This window comes from Drosophila sechellia, chromosome 2R (assembly GCF_004382195.2).
Source record: "Drosophila sechellia strain sech25 chromosome 2R, ASM438219v1, whole genome shotgun sequence".
NCBI classification, from domain to species: domain Eukaryota; kingdom Metazoa; phylum Arthropoda; class Insecta; order Diptera; family Drosophilidae; genus Drosophila; species Drosophila sechellia.
The window spans coordinates 11,056,965-11,074,517 of NC_045950.1; the positions used below are offsets into that span (position 1 = coordinate 11,056,965).

At 42.8% G+C, this 17,553-nt stretch overlaps 1 protein-coding gene across 4 annotated transcripts; it reads left to right on the plus strand.

Annotated features, from left to right (window-relative positions):
* Positions 1-57: 57 nt before the first annotated feature.
* LOC6609237 (caskin-2) lies at positions 58-17,217 on the plus strand. Of its 4 annotated transcripts, none has more exons than XM_002033892.2 (6): positions 58-671; positions 8,365-9,379; positions 13,920-14,153; positions 14,374-14,610; positions 14,922-15,398; positions 15,478-17,217. In XM_002033892.2, exons 2-6 carry the CDS (start codon positions 8,414-8,416, stop codon positions 16,318-16,320), a joined length of 2,757 nt encoding a protein of 918 aa, XP_002033928.1. In that variant the 5' UTR covers positions 58-671; positions 8,365-8,413; the 3' UTR covers positions 16,321-17,217. The 4 variants fall into 4 exon arrangements, with proteins under 4 accessions (XP_002033928.1, XP_032570972.1, XP_032570971.1 ...); XM_032715080.1 differs by lacking the exon at positions 58-671 and adding an exon at positions 2,631-2,717; XM_032715081.1 differs by lacking the exon at positions 14,374-14,610.
* Positions 17,218-17,553: the final 336 nt, after the last annotated feature.

Genomic DNA, 17,553 nt, shown 5'->3' on the forward strand with positions numbered 1-17,553 from the left:
TTTATTTATGAGGTATTTTCCAACAGCCACGCTGCGATCACACTAAGTTTTGTTTTCGTTTTTCCGCTGTTCGGACGTTTGTAGCGGAAACCCGTTCTTTTGTCGTTAGATTCAAAAACGAAATATATCACAATTACGGATATTACAACAAAGTATTGTGTTTATATATACAAAGTAAGAAAGCAGTTCTTAATATATCAGAGAATTAAAAAATAAATAAAACTCAAAAAATTGCCACAAAAGAAAATGGCGGCTCAGCAAATAAAAAAGAGCAGTCGCGACCACAACAACTGAGCAAGAAATTCAGCTTAAAAGAAACCAACGAAAAAAAAGCGTCAAATTTTCGTCTGCCTGAAATTAATCTGGTTTTTATGTTTTACTCGCGCGTCGTAGACATTAAATAAAGACAACAAACAGTGAGTTTTGGTGCGAGTGTATGTGCCTGTGTGCGTTTGATGCCGTTTGTTTGTCTCCTGTTTGTGTGGAAAAAGCCATAAAAAACGTGAAATTCATTAAGCTACAAAAGCAACAATTACTAGCGTTTTACATTGTTTACATTTTGTGTGCCAGCTTTCGTTACGCTTGTGATTTATGTGATTTGTCGAATGGTAAGCGGAGGAGCGGAGAAAACTTAACCAAAAGCCTGGAAACTAGTAATATTATTTGCTAACGTAAGTTTATAATATGTACACTTAATTACGTTTACACTTAAATAGGTTTCAGTGTTTTTGTTGCATTTCGGACAGGCGGCAACTCTATTTTGTGTTTTTATTTTGATGCGGCCTTCGTCCTGCGCTGCCTGCGTCGACGTCGGCGTCGCCATCTGTCACTTATGAGGGTTGCCAGCTGTTTCGTTGCGCCTTGTATTCAATGCGGCATCTTTAGCATCTGCAGGAAATTGGGTTTTCAACAAAAAAAAGAAAGGAAACAAAAGACAATCAGGAGGAGGGGCACTCACGACTGCAGCTGCCGCTGTTTAGGCTTATGTAATTAATAAACGAACACGTGCTAACGACACGTGACAACTCTGGTCGTGAGTAGTGGGGGTGTAATAAAACTTAAAGTCTTGTACTTTATTGTTTTTCTTTTTTTTTTTATTAATTCTCCGTTTGCATAATTTCCCTTTGCCATAATTAAAATCGAGACCAGAGCTCTAGGTAAATTTTTTCTGCTCTTTGGCTGTTATAGCTCAGATTGCGCCATAAAACTCATATAAATCAATAGAAAGCGCAGCAGTACACACTCACACACACACCCGCAAAAACCATAACTCACTTGCCATAATGAAACGAGTGAGAGCGAGATGGATGGAGATGTAGAGAGAGCCCGCGCTCAATATGCAGAGATTTGTGTGGGAATCAAATGACTTGATGTCGTTGTCTCCAATGAAGTGTTAGAATAACGGTTGGGGAGGGGTGTCGGGCGGCAATGGCTCCGCCAAGAGATTAGAGGCAGAGAGAGAGAGCATGCAGCTGCGCGGTTCTCAAATAGAGTTACCGCTGATGGAGCCTCGCTCGCACTCGCTCTCTCTCCCCAAGTGGCTCCATCTCTCTATTTCTCTTATTGCCTTGTGCGGCATGAAAAGTGGTTGTGCTTGGTTCATTCGCTTGTGTGTGTGTGTGTGTGCGTGCCTCGGTTTGTTTGTCTTTTGCGTGGCATTCAACGCACAGTGGGACAGATAAGGAGATTATCAATTGTTGTCCCCACTTCCTCTCATTAATCTTCTCGCTGCAATGGAAAAGTAAACCAAGTTGAACGATCTATTAATATCTTACAACTTGAAGTTATGTATAGAAACATTGATCGTATAAATAGGGCTATATCTTTTTGAAGACCAACCTAATATGTTTAATCTTTAAATAGTATCTAATATTTAGATAGTATCTAACAGTTTGGATTTATATCTTTCGGGTACTTTAGGGCTTTAGCAGAACTTTGGTGAACTTCTTGTAGCCGCCTTCAGTAAGCGGCTCCACTGTGCCAAGTGCATTTCCATCGTTGCCAATGGCAACCACTTTAGGGAGTAATGCCTGTGCCTGCTTATTGAAGCTACGCTTTGTTTTCCCATTTCTCTTTCACCAACGCCTTTCCCCCAGTCCCCCTTTTCATTCATTTATTAACTAACTAATTTGCCAGGCCCGAAACAAATTGCCCAGCGGAATTGTTATTGTTTCAATTGCAACAAATTGGCCGCTGAGAAAAATGGTTTTCTCTCCTTGCAAGAGAAGGATGGAACGGCATGAGGAGGGGAGGGGAGGACAAGTACAAGTACAAGTTGCGCATTCGCTCTCCTTTGGCGCTCGCTCAGCTGGCTCGCTCTCTCTGTCTCTCTCACTTGCAACTTCGAGGACTCCGGACTCCAATCGGATTTTACGGACCTGGCTTTAATGCTCGAATGCTGGAGCCGCGATTCAATACGCTTTGGCTTGCGGTCGTCGGCGCTTCTCTTTTTTCGGGCTCCTCTCGCTCGGGGTCTGCGATTCTCCAATTCTCAACACACAGCCACTTTTCTGCTCGGTATATGTCCGCGCGCGCGTGTGTGTGTGTTTGTGTGCGTGCATGTGTGTGTTGGTGTTAACGTAAAAAGAAATTTTTGCACAGCATTTTTCGTATGAAAAATCAATTGGTATCTTGGTGAAAACCGCAGTTAATGTGAATTTTAAGTGTCATCATTGGATTCGCAAAGAAATCTCGAAGAAATTCATCATTTTAACATGGTAATTTGCATATTTTTTGCACAGTTGTTCTGCAAAATCGTACGCATGTGTGCGTGTGACTACGTTTTGTGGTGTGTGTGTGCGTAGTAGTAAGCCGCATACGATTTTTCGCCGAAAATTGTAGGCGGTGGGCGGGGCAAGAGGCAAGTGCCTTAAAAAACGTCTCAAAACGTTCAATGTAGCTGTAAAACGCTGAGCACTGAGCTACACCGAAAAAAAAGGAGTTTAAGCCATATAAAGTGTTAAAAAGGTTCTAGTTTTATATTTGCCAGTTACTGTGAAAAATCATATACATGCTTTTTTTAGAAGGTATCATATCCGAATATGTTGATAGGATGTAGATGTTTGCATTTCTATTAAGCGAATTCTTTTGATATTTCCATGAAGACACTTGGTTTTGGCGATTTGATCCTTTGCAGGTTCGCGTGATTTTATTGCAGACAACGTACTGCCATGTGGGGTCATGTCCTGTCATCTCTGACATTATAAGTGTCTAATCAAACTTGAAAAGTATCCACAATTTTCCTGTGTACCTCCCACTTATCTCCCTTGCCTTTCTTCTTCATGTCTTGTAACTGCTTTTGTCTGCACTCATTACTCGCCTTACAACTTGTTTGCCCCTTTCTTCTTGACCAAAAAAAAAAACTAAATAGAAGAAAATGTACAAAAAGAAGGAATTGATGGCCGCTTTTGGTACGACTTGGAGTATATTCCTCTACGTGCCTGTCCGCCGTATTTGGTCCGTCTCTGTTTGCTGTCTTCATTTTTCCTGTACTGACTGTGCTACATGCCATATGCGCAACGCAATGTCGTCTTCGTTTGCATTAACCGTTAAACTGCACGTAAGTTATCCGTCTGTCTGTCCGTTTACCGAGCGCCCGCCCGCCCACACATTTGACACATCTTCAGCGCTGCATTTTCCTCCTACGAGCTTTATACCGCTCCTCCAAAACATCGACCATAATAGGGGGTACTACGAGGTATATCGGATTGGTCTATGCGTGGAATTCGGAGCGTGATTTACGGATTTGGGGTGGGCTACTCCTAATGGAACATGGACGTCTAATTTGGCCATTGCCATTGAACATGTGCGTTATTGATTTTGGAATGGGGCTGGGAATGGGCTGATGCCATTAGACCATTTATTATTCATGGGCCATTCTCAAGAAAGATGAACTTTGAAAATGGCTGATAATTGCAAAAGGATATATTGGAAATGCCGCTTAATTAGAGCAATCAAGCAAGTGGAAATGCAAAGTCTTTCTTGTTCAATTGGCAATAATTGAAAACTGTAATTGCTGTGAATATTCTTATATTTCATTTTCTGTAGGGTCTAAATTGATTGTTAGGTGAAGAATACTAATAATAATTTTAATTTTTTTTCTTTTTCATTTTGTTAGGTCTTTTATTGCTTTTTACCCTATTTGTCCAGCTCAAACTGTCCTCATTATCTTTTATGTATAGGGTAGCAGTACAGCTCCCTCGATGCTCCTTATTGCATTTCACTTCATATAGCTGTTATGGCGCTGTTTCTGCCTGTTCTTGGCGTTTGCCTGAAACCTGAAACAAAACGCAGAGACAATGCACGAGCAACAACAACAGCGACAACTCCCTTTTACAGGCAAAACAAGTTTTGGCTGCCTCTGGCCATTTATTGTTGCTGGAGTTTCGAGTCGGAGTTGGGAGTCTCAGTCGAAGCTTGTGGTTGCTGCTTGTCTCTGCGCTTTGCAAGATCAACATGTCGAGCTATCGACAGCCTTTGTGGCAAAGAGATGGTAAAGTTTTAAAGGCGGCAGGGAATCGCGAGGCAGGCAGCAGCCAAGCAGCATCATCGACACCATCTTTTGTGCGCTCGTTGGTTGTTGTCGCTCCACGTTTCTTGTGGCTGTTGCACAGCGGAAAAAAAACCAAATTAAATCCATCGAAATTCACTTACAAATTTCATAATCACTGTTTGGACAGATCTAGTTCATAATATTTGCTTTTTGAATATGATCCTAGTTTGTGCCACTTTTTTCTTCGCATGGTCACACTGAATCTTCTAAATCATAAAGAAATAGGATTATAAACACCACCAGTTTGTACTTTTTGAGCAAATTTACGGATACAGCTTCTCATTTATTTTTTTAAAGTTAACCTTTTTGGCCTGAAAATCTTATCCAAGCTTAGATGACGAATTTTGGTGATGGTGTTTTTCTCCCTGTGTGTGTGTAGCTTTCTCTCTTTTTGTTTGGCCTGACAGAATATTCTACTAAGTACAAAACCTTTTCTCTACTTGAGACCCGGGCGTGGTAAACACGAATAAAGTACGACCGAACTTAGTCCATTGCATTTTGGGGGGCAAAAAAAAAAAGAAAATAAAGGCCAGTAGGGGATAAAAAAAAGGGAAAAAGCGAGTGAAAGAGTGAAATAAAGAATTTGTCATATTCAAAACACCCGCAGCTGATAAATAAGAAGCAGAGTCGGCCAACCTTTTGTTGTCAATAATGAAGTGCTGGCCAACTGGAGTGTGTACGGATGGTATGGGGGTGTTTTTCTGCTGTGGGACCTTACTTTATCTATGAGGCTTAATGACACCAGCACACACACTCACTCACTGGCGGCGTTAATAAACATGAGATTGAGATGCGCCTCATTTGATGCCAACCTCCTGTGGGTCGCCATACTATCGCACTATGTGCCATCTAGTGGGTCCAATGCGGGGGTGGGTCTGGTGTTCAGTGGGTGGTGTGCCCACTGAGCTGGCGTTCTGGTGATAGATTGGCCGTGTTACCGTTTGCCATTTTATTGCGCTCCATTTGGCTGATTACTCATGCCAGTAAACTTTAACGGCTCTCGACAGCGACAAAAACGCTATGAAAGAGAAGAAAACGAGCCACTAAATGGAACGAATCTAGCGAAGATTAAATACGCTTTTTCTCCGTCGCCTTTTGGACGGAAGGGTGAAGAGTCAATAACCATCTTTCAAAGGATTACATTTCACGGATTCTTAAATCTTGGGTTTCCTGACAGCTATTGGTTTATGAATAATAAACAGACTTCTATAATCCCCAAAGTGATCAAAATACCAACATCTTATAAAGATTATTAAAGTTTTTGTATATGTAAGCAGGAGCGTTTGCCAACTCAATGTAGTTTTCAGTACAACTTTTCCGTAGTGTATAAAGATTGCGGTCATTTTGTATCTGATTTATCATTTGCCCCTGCTCTCTTTGTATCTGTGCGCCTCAATGTGTTGAGAGCTCTGGTGTAACCATAATTATTTTTAGTTGCTCAGCGTTTTTGCTGCCAACTTCAAAACCGCAACTCCGCTTCATTGTACATCAATCAATATGTGAGTGTGTATGTGTTTGTATACAGATGTGTGTGTGTGTGACAATCAATAAATCTTTCAGCTTGTTGGCCGCCCAACCACCCACCCAACTCCCCGCCAGCCGACTATTTCCCTTTTGTATTTATGTATTTGCCAACACCCAAAAGGTCCCAAGCCTCCAATTGCATTTCCAATCAGTTTTTATGCTGCACAACAGTGAACACTCGCCAGGGGAGACGGAGACCCCCGTCAATAGATTCAAAATTGATTTCGATTTTATAGCCACACTTTAAAGCCAAAGCCGGCGTTCGCTGGGCACGAAAGACAGGGCAAGTGTTATGCTCATTACGATTACTCACCACCCACATTACAGGGTGTGCACTGAAAAAAAAAACAAGTGGAATATTTCAAATATATCTATTAATTTGTTTGATTAATGCTGCTTGTTGCTTTATCTAAATATTTAATTGAATTGCATTAAAGTATTCAAATTATAACCAATCGAATGACTAATTTGAAGTATTTGCCATTATTTTTCTCACTGCACATTATTGCACCACCCCAACTTCCCCCTCCCCCCTTTTATGAGGCAGTGTGGGGGCTTGCCTGTTCCATGTTTGCAATTAAACTTACAGCTCCTAACAACAATGGTAGCTCATAAAAATGGGATAACAAAAACCCGGGGTAAAAAGACAAAAATTTAAATAAGGAAAATAAAAACTGCAATGCCGGCCGCATGAAACGGTTCAACAACATCTGGTGGGTGGGTGGTTTTCGGTATACGAAACGTTGTGGGGGAAGGGGTGCAGGGGGTTGCATGGGTGCAGCTCGTGTGGGCGGCAAAACAACACAACACAAAGAAACCGCAACCCACATTCGCTGCTGCAGTTGATATACTACCCTACTACGCCAAAAACTCTCTCGCTCTCCCGACGAGAGAGGATTTGTTCTCTCTTTTTGCGGTTGGGGAGGAGTTTTCGCAACGGTTGCAGTTTTTTCCCTATTTTTCCGGCACGTCGCATACATAAAAATTCATTAAAAAGGCAGCTTGTAAATGAGATTTACTACTGCCACCGTTATGCGCTTTGCTGTTTTTCCTACGCCTTTCCTACGTACATTTCGCAGCGCAACCCACGCACACACACACATTTTTGGGTAGGGAAAACCACTCGGATTATGACACCTGGTGCTTTGGATTTTCACTCGCCGGCCGGGCAGCGAGGCTCCAATCGAACAGGTGGCCGCCCCGCCAGTTATCGATAGTCGGTTGGGGCGGCAATTGCAATTGCATGCTTTTGAATTCCGAAACACTTGTTTTTCCATTTTTCATTTTCATTTGTAGTGCCCGCGCACACTTACGTACTACTCACTTACTTTGTAGGCGAATTGCCAGGAAATTACTGCTGCAGCTTGGCTTTTTTTCACTTTTTTATTGTTTCCCCGTAAATCGGGCGGCTTTATTTCTGCGCCCTGCTGTTAATGACATGTTGAGGGCTGCGTTCGTGACTTTCTGCCAGATTTCGCCCATCCGAGGTCTGCCCGTGCATTTTTCGAGTGTATTATGACGCTGCCGACTAGACAGCAGCCCAATCCGCTCCACCCCCCTCCCCCCACGACCGACCACAGAATGCAGTCAACGAACTTTGACACAGCTCGTGCCGCAGCCAAAGTCTCATAGTCCTCGCCCTTTTGCGGGGTCTCGCCCTGTCTCCCTCCGACCACCTCGTGCCGTCTCTGTCTGTCAGCTGCTTAGAAAAGGGGCATGGGTGTTTGTTTTTGGGCGCATCAAGGGCATATCGGGCAGACATATTGAGATCTGTGGAAAATATATAAATTAATTGGTAAATTCAGGGAAATTTCCGTTTAATATTGGAAATTAATTCAATTTTTGATATAATATATAATAACATTTCCAAACTGGCACTGAAATATCAAATTCAAATATTTTTTTATGTTATAATCATTATAATAATCATCATTTTATGTAATGATTAAGCATGGGTATTTCGCCCGTCGCTACCTTTTTAGCTAACAACTTTTTTGTGAATGAAAATTGTAATGCAGTGGAGTAGATAAATGGGTGAGGAATTGGTGCGATGGGGGCCTAAAAACATGAAGCTGGAGGGGAGTTGAAGAACCCGTGGCGCAGTTTATTGACTCGCCATGTAAACAGTGTTGTGAGCCCTATTTTTAGAGTAGAACATCAAAACCGTCTATGACCAATTATGCAGATTTCTTGTTTTCTGGCACACACATCTGGCGGACACATTTGCCCAACTGCAGTACTGATTTTCCCATGTTCTTTCTTTTTTTTTCTGTGTGTTTTTCCACCAGGAGTCGGCGAAGTTACGGCCCCGGCGGCCAGTAGAGGCGCATCATAATCATGCATCGTTCGCTGAAGCCGCATGCATCCACCGCACAGGCTAAGAAGGTGCAACCGCCAACAATACCAGGCGACTCGCCGCAGGATTTGCATCTCTATCAGCAGCCGCAGCAGCTTCACCACCACCACCACCATCATCATCCGCACCACCAGCCATCGATACCGCTCTACCGGCTAAGCGGACCACTGCGCCATCATCAAAACCACCAGGCGGACGATGGGATCAGCATGAGCGGCAGCAGCATCGTTTCGTCGCCCTCGCTGGAGGAGGGTGGCTTCAATTTGCCCCGGGAGACGAGTGTGGCCCTGCGTCTTAAGGATGAAGTGGGTGGCACTTCAACGGCAGCCCCTTCCACTGGCGGCCCAGGAGGCGGTGGATCGACAGTGGTTGGAGCACCACCACCCGGAGCTGGAAAGCCCGGCGTAGCCATGGTTCCACCGCCACCCGTTTTCTGTGCCACTTTGCGCGAACCGCTGACCCACAAAGCGGCCGTCTACTACCACCAGCAGCTGGCCCTGCAGGAGGATCAGGGCATCGATCTAACCCAATCGCCTGGCCGAGACTCGCCGGGCTCGTCGTCGGGCTCGGCGGGCTCTGGATCGCGTCACAGCACCGCCAGCTTGGACTCGGGTCGGGCCTCCTCCTACCTGACGGGCGTGTCCTCGTCGGGCGCCTCGATTCGTGCTCCGCTCTCCTCGCCGCGCTGCAGCTCCGTCAGCTCGTGCTCCATTGGCAGTGTGGATCGTCAGCGCAACGATGAGCTCATCATCGACTGGCTGCTGGAGATGAAGCACGAGGAGTACGCCCAGCTTTTCATCGCCGCGGGCTACGATCTGCCCACCATTGCGCGCATGACGCCGGAGGATCTCACCGCCATTGGCATTAAGAATCCGCATCATCGGGAGCGGATCAAGCAGCGGATCGACAAGCTGCAGGTGCTCGACAATTTGCCGCATTTCGTGCCGGTAAGTAAAAGCCTTCTTTAAACATATTAAACTAAACGGACTTTATCTCTGCACAATAAAGTCGAGAGTTCCGGAAAAGTATCTCTGTTTGTTAGCACGCCCGGCAAATATTTGCCTATCTAATCAGTACAGAACCAGTTCAACTCGTGATGCACCTTATGGTACAGTAGAGACTTTTCGGTGGACACGCCTGCAGCTACTTTTAAATTCAGAAGTTCTTTGCCATAAGTAATCAAGTTTAGATAATTACAAGTTAATAAAAAAATCATTTTTTTTAATTGTAAATAGAAAACGAGTAACATTTTTCGTAAGTTCTTAAAGTAGCTTAAAATGCTGAAGTAGGGAAAGGAAAAGTAAAACTTAAATCGATTGGAAAGGAAGTGGCTCATTAGCGATCAAGTTTGAATACAATAAAGATTAAAAAGCGGTGGTATGGCAACTAATGGCTCCACTAGCGATCAACTACTGTGAACGTTGGCCTGTAATCACGTAGAGCAACTTATTTAGTCATTGTTAACACAGATAGTACACACACACACATATGCACGGCTAGAAGCTTGGCAAATTGCCATATTGGCATTAATTGTGGCCGGCAACACCCTTTTTCTCTCTTTTCGCCGTTTTCTCTGTTTGCTTGTTTAGTTACCGGCTTATCTTTTATATTCATTAAATAAGCATTTGCAAAAAAAGGCAAAAAAAAAAGAGGGAGCAGAAAAAATAAACTTGTTTCCCACATGCGAAGGAGAAAAAGAGAACTTAAAACAGCGCCGTCAGCTCATTTTTTTTAATAAAGGAATTCTATTTTTTTATTAAATATGCGCACATTAATTCCCATCAACAATTCATTAAAAACACGAAGAGCGAAGTGAATAAATATGTATGTATAAAACTAAAAGTCCATTCGTGCGGATTGCTGCGGTGACATTAAGTTGAACTTGAAATAGCAGCAGCAACCTGCTCCATCGCAGATAATTGCTCTGCGGATCGAAGCCGATCATTAGCCAATCGAACTGACAGATCAAGGTTCCAGCTGAATGGCTAAGATGATGGGGCCAACAAAGCTCATTCAGTGAAATGCCATTCAAAGTCGTGTTCTAGCCGTAGAAGTAATTGATTTGAATCGGGTAATCGCAGGTGAACAAACTGTGGAGTCCAAAAGATAAAGAATGTGATAGGATTCGCAATAAATTGGCATTACTTCCGCGGTTCAATTGTTTATGGGTAGGGTCTTTTGTTTCTTGGCATTAAATTTATTTAATATTTAAATTATTTTTTATAATATTTAAGTTGTGGTTTGTTTCCATACCTACCTGCATCATATATGCCACACTTCCGCCTTAAAATTCGAGCTTATAGATTATTCAGCAAACTTTACCTTCCCCCCAGTTAACTGCACCAAAATTCGTACGAAAAGTACGTGCCTTACTAAATGCAACCACCTGAGCTCTTATCAATATGCATTTCACGTTTGGCCCTAAACAACGCTTTCAAGTCGAATGACTAACCCCGAATAAAATCAACACGCTGCGCATATGGAAATGCATACCAAATAAGATGCGAAACATGCATATCACTGAGGAATCGGTTCAAAGTTTAAAACTTGACCAACATAATTATTCCGAATTTAAAGCACCGTCTAAAAATGAATTCAAATCCAAGTCAATGTGTTGTGGCTTTGAAGAAATGCTCCAAAAATGTGGTTTCAAAAAAATGCCTCCATAAATTAGCATGAATTGTTTGAATCATACCATCCACATTCGTGGCACGAGTTCCATATTCACAGTGAGCTACATTCCGTAGCCGATTAACAACCAACAACCATAATCTTCAACTTCAACTGCAGCTTCGACTGATGCATTTCGTCCGACTGCAGATGCATATACATATATATAGTTATAGGTATATGGGTGTATAACTGCATTCCCCGCCCACTCGGCTATAGTGCAGCCCACCTGCCGGCGGCGGAGCGAATACAGAAAATATAATTTATCGCCTTTATCGATCATTCAACGACTTGTTCCACATTCCGTTCGATTTCGATTAATTGCCAGTTTTGCTCCATCTAATAACCTCCATTTTGGTGTTTCATTATCGCACCGCCTCGAAACTTTGAAAAGCTGATTTGCCATGCTTTTTAGCTGCAATTTTTCAAATCACTATGACCTCAGATCTTAGCTTTTGTTTTTTTTTGTTTGTTTCGCAGAGACGGTTTTGTATTTCAGCTGAAAAATGCTAATATTTCACTAGCTGTGTAGAATATATTGCGCTTTTTGTTGTTCGGCATTCCTTCTTTTATACTTGTTTTCTGTTTATATAACGCGCCGTGACTGTTTTCGCAAGTTAGCCAAGTTCTGTGGTCGAGTTACCTACCTACTCGTATTGTTGTCGTTCTTTATCGCTACATTCGATATTTCTTATTTGTTGATCTTGGGCGAGACACTCTTTGTTTTTTTTTTGGGGTGCGGTTGAAGGGCTCCAAATCACTAAGAAATTGTGGATTTTTCTGCAACGTAAAGTATATTCTTAATATTAGAAAACTACTGCAAATTGTAACTAAAATCTTTAAGTGCCAAAGTGCTTTCTTACTTAAGAAGTGATCCATTTTCAAAACAAATTTAATAGCTAGTTCTTTGAGACTTATCGGATGTATCTTTAAGATACTTTAAAGTATATATTTTCTTTGCTTGATATTGCTCTTTACCATATCTAATAGCTTCCCTATTATATTTTTTTTTACCGTGTACCTTTACTTACATCACCCATAACGAGCGACTCGAGCACTTCGCTCATTAGCCAACATTCTACAGCCTCTACGGCTTTCTTTTTTCGCACACATCTTTATCGTGGCGAAAAAGGAAATAAAGCGAAATAACTGAAAAAGTGAGCGCGGGAAGGAAAAGGTTATTAAACGGTCGCCAATCTCCGCTGCGCGCCCCACAATCAGCAAACGACCTTGAGGGTCGCAAGGCACTAATGTTGGCTTATATACATACGTACAAACATATGTACATAGATTCCTATTTTTCTCGCGGTCCGTTAGCGGGGTCCAAAATCTTTTTTGGTTTTTTGGTTTTCCGACTGACGCATTCGTTTCAACTTTTTACTACTTTTGTTGTACATAGTACGTACAGTTTCTTTCTTGTCTTTTGGTCACCGATTTGCTTTTCGAAAACCTGTTTTTGGTTTGTTTTTTTTTCGTTTTCGCCTGCTCTAATGATGGCTGCCGCTGCTGTTTAGTGTCATACCATATGCTACCTGCCAATGGATTTCGGAGAAGCGAACGCGAAGTGAAGCCACCAAAGCACCAAAAACCAAATTGTTATTTAGATAAATATTTTGTTAAAGTTTTAGTATAATATATGGTGTTGTGCCTGCTGGAGATCTTCGCCCATTTCGCTGAGGATGGAGGATTTCGATTAGCATATGCGGCTTATGGAGTTGCGGGCTTGCTATTATTGTTGTTTTGCTGCGACATTCACTTCGACGGAGTTGTGAGGCATATATCTACATACTATTTGAAGTGGCATTCCTCGGTGGAGAGTTCTCTAAGTAAACAATTGAACAACGAAGCTCAAGATCAAGAAATATTTTCATACCTACTTAACAAAAGGGTGGGATTAGTGGGGGGTTTCCAAACGGAAATAGGTGCTATCTACATATGACCTATCTAGAAAATAAAGATATGAATTTTATACTTCAAAAATAAATTCGAAAATGATATATGCTTATGTAATAGCACATTGCCTAATTAAATTATCGGTATACGGTAAGGAAAGCAACAGACTTATACTTCGCTGATGTCATGTTCAATAGATACTTCTATCTAAGACGAACTTTTCTAGCAATCAAATGCTTTGAATAAGATTTTCTAGCAGTGAGAATCTTCCAGCAATCACATCCCATTTCGCAGAAGACAAGGCGTTTAATTAAATTGAAATCAACAGCAATTTAGCTGCCAAAAGAGCAGACAGTCATAGAGCTACCAAAAAAAAAAAAGAAAAAACGAGGAAAACTGATTAACACATTGCTGCGTACATGGAGCATAAAGTGTGTATGAAAAAGTGGCTTTACACGCACTGAAAACCTAACGATTTTTGACTGCATCGCATATGTGTATTTATCTGGGGGTATATAGCGAGTTTTGGTTACGAGTCGGGCTAGCCTGCTACCGTTTAATGACGACAGCAACGAGTTTTGGCTTTTATTCGTTTCTTTATGCCCGTGCTTTGACGCGATTTATGTCATATCTTATCAATTACAACTGATTAGAGCGACGGGTGGGTAGGCTCATCATGAGAGACACCAGCCCAGTCCCAGCCTTACATATACTCGTATGTAACCCATCCCAACCCAACCCATTCCATTCCATTCGATTCGATTCTCCCTTTATCAGCGAGGTCTGAACTAGTTCATGGACAATTTGTAGTCTGTGGCGATCTGTGTTGTTCCCTACTCTGACATGAATCAAATGCGATTAGCTGGCTTCAATAAAACATAACGATAATGACGTCTCAATTCGAATCTCCGCTCGTATTTCCAGGGATCCATAGAGGAATGGCTGCAGCTGCTGCGTCTGGAGGAGTACATTCAGCCCCTGCTGGAGCAGAACTATAAGACGGTGCGCGACGTAACCCAAGTGACTTGGGAGGATCTCGAGGACATTGGCATTGTCAAGCTGGGCCACCAAAAGAAGATTCTATTGGCCATCAAGCGTGTGAAGGACATCATTAGCGGAAAGTGGAACCCAGGCGGCGCCAATGCCTACCAACAGCAGGTAAGAAGTGGGTCAAAATACAGGGGGTGTTTGGAAAACTGTGTCCAAATAACTTTTATTTTACATTACTTAAACTGCATTCTTAAGTTTTTGTTGTATTTAAAGTAATTAAAAACACCTTTATTTAATTTAATTTTGATTTACCACTAACTTTCGTTTCGTTTCTATTTTGTTCATTTGTTTTGTATGATTTCCCCTTGTCGGAATGGTGACCAATCAGGAGTACCAGCGGAAGCCCTGGCAATTCAATGTGCCAATACCCAGTACGCCATCCTATGTGCCAACCACCCGCGTCTCGTGGGACGACACGAAAATCTACGCGACCAGCAGTGTCTTGAATTCCACTGCCCCATCCGGGAGCAGCTGCCTCAACAGCAGCCTCGCCAACGGAGACGCCTACTACTGCACGGGCAGCAACCACGAGTGCTGCTCGGGCAACGATGTGGTGCTCATTAAGGTGGGCACTTGGTTCTCCACAGTTAAAAAGCGTAGCAGCCCGTTGGCCTTGAACTTTTTAAGTGCCCCTTGACATTTTAGCCACGAACTAACTTTTAACATCGCGAACATCGTTGATTTACAAATTTCAAACTTAGCTAGATACTTTTCATTAATATTGCTTTGCAAATAATAATTATATTCTATTATTATTTATTTCTGTTATTGTAAGAGCACTTTTTTCCGTTGATTCGCAATTAACTTAGAAGAAAACTGGCCTCATTAATTTCAAGAAGTTGCACCTCATAACAAGCCTCTTATCCTTTTCTGCAGGTTCGCCAGCCGCGCGGCAAGAGCCTGGAATCTTTGGAGGACATCCACGACAACAGCACGCGCAGCCATCTGACCTTCAGCCATTACACAACCACGGACTACGGCCACTTTGGCCCGCCCACAACAGCGGCGGCTGCGGCGGCAATGGCTGCAGCGGCCACACTGCAGCAGCAGCATCATCACCAGCAGCTGCTCCACCAGCAACAGCAGCAGGCGGCTGCCGCCCGTCTTCTGGGCAACAATGCGCCTGGCATTGGATGGCGGCGATCCTACGACGACGGCGACATCACGCCCACCAACGATGCCACGAGGGAGCTGCTCTACGAGCAGGAGGGCGGCGGAACTCTGCCACGCCAGCAGCGGGGCATCCTGCAGCGGGCGGTGTTGAACACCATGCCGCCTCTGGAGCATCACCACTACATGAATGCAGCGGCTGCGGCGGAGTATGGAGCGGCCAGCGGTGTGGAGGGTGGAGCGGTGAGTTGGAGTTCCACCAAAGTGGCAACTGTGAATTTAAGCTTTTGAACTCTTTACTAATGGCTATGTTCTATTACAGAATTACATGGGCGGCAGTCCCTTGACGGGCAAGAAGATAGCTCCTGAGCCACCTAGACGCCACTGCAGCATACGCAACTCCCGCACGCTGAGCGGAGAGGGAGTGCCGTCGGGAGCGGCTGCGCAGGTGCATCAGCAGGCAGCCCAACAGCAGCAGGGCCAGCACATGTTCTACGGCCACACGGCGCAGCACTGGCAGCAGCAGCAGGCGGGTGCGGGTACTGGTCAGCAGCCGATCTACGCAAACTATGCCACCATACAACAGACAACGGCGGAGATACACTGCGAGAAGTATCACGACAGTAAGTCGACTTCCAGCATCGATTCGATTGACACGATACCATTTGCCAACGAGAACACTGGGACGATAAAGCAGCGGCTGCTCAACCGCCAGGAGCTGCAGGGCGGCGGAGCGGGCAACAACAATGTACCCGGCGGCGGCCATCCCGCACACCTGCACTCCTCCAGCTCGAGCTCCAGCTCCTCCTCCACGAACACCATCGCGAATATAGCGCACTCGTTCCATTCGCTGAAATCTTCCAGTTCGCTGCACGATGCCACATTGGCGCGGAGTGAAAGCATGGGCAGCACGGCCAGCGGTGGAAGTGCCTTGCACCTGCGTTCACCCACATTGGATATGTCAAATGCCGGTGGATCAGCGGCGGAGCCTGCAAGTTCGCCTGAAGCAGCCGTACCACCTGTGGCCATAAACAACGGCGTTCCGCCCAAAGTTTCGGTGAACGTTCTGAACGACATTGGCAATATGCTGGCCAATCTCACGGACGAGCTGGACGCCATGCTGGAGGAGGAGAAGCGAGTGGGCCTCAACATAGACAGTGAATAAATCTCCAATCAAACAACAAATCGTAGTGTAGCTGAATTTAGAAGTTGTGGTGTATCTTGTAATGTTTTATGTACTTCAACTTAGTTAAGTTCAACTTGTTTTTGCATTTCTTATTCCGATTGCGTGTGGAGAAGCATTCATATTGGGTCGTATTCTGTATCATTTCGATATGCACACTGTGTAGTAAAAAGTAACTACAAATGAAAAGCTTTGGACAAACCATGTATACTTTTGTACTTTTCCTAAACTCTCCTCCCATTCCCGAAACTATGAGTGTTAACAATACAAAATGAAAATAACCAAGTAAAAGAATGGTAAATGAAGCGCAACATGCATATATGCAGAACTTGCATAGTTATTATATAGCATAAAATATATATAATTCGATATATAAATAAATATTTAAACGAAATCATTTATATGGACAAGTATTTAGTGGTTTGATACTATACGACAGAGGAATCAACAAATAAACCGCGCGGCACACTCTTAAACAAACACAATGAAAGTCAGACAAGAACTACTATTTAAAGATCCCATTCAGACAATTTCAAATTGCATTATTCTAGAATTTTTGTACCTTAGTTCTTTATGCATTTTTTTCAAATCACGCTGCACAGAAATGTTTCTTTTTTGTTATGATTACAACTGAAATCAAACTATATGAAATGAATGTATAATTAAGTGTTATTCCATACAAAGTAAAAAGATGCATTATATAAAATATAAATCTTATATTAGTGTTAAATTAAGAAATCAAAAATAAAAGGAGGACGAATCCATCTTTATAAATTATGTTTAATCGGGCATTTATGATGAATAACGTATAAAATTCCGTGGTATACAACTGAATTGCCTTCTTTATAATTTACATAAATAAAAATCTTTTAGTGAAAATTTTGTTTTCTGAGAGTATTTTCGGTTTTCTGTTAATTGCGCTCAGTTAAAAATATGTTTGGTGCGCATATCATTAGAGGAAATTGGAGTATTCGATTTATAAACGCATATAAGGAAAAGTAAATGAATTAAATACGAATAAAATCACAAACATGTAAAGCACATAAAGGGCAAAACAAAAACGATGAAAACAAATAACAAATAAAGTAAACTTTCATAGTAAAATGTTGCTAGTTTTAATGAATATTTTATATTTCTTTAATTCCTGTTTTGCAACGTTAAGAAAAATCCTTTTGGAAACAACAATATATTTTGAATTCATTTGCGGGATTAATA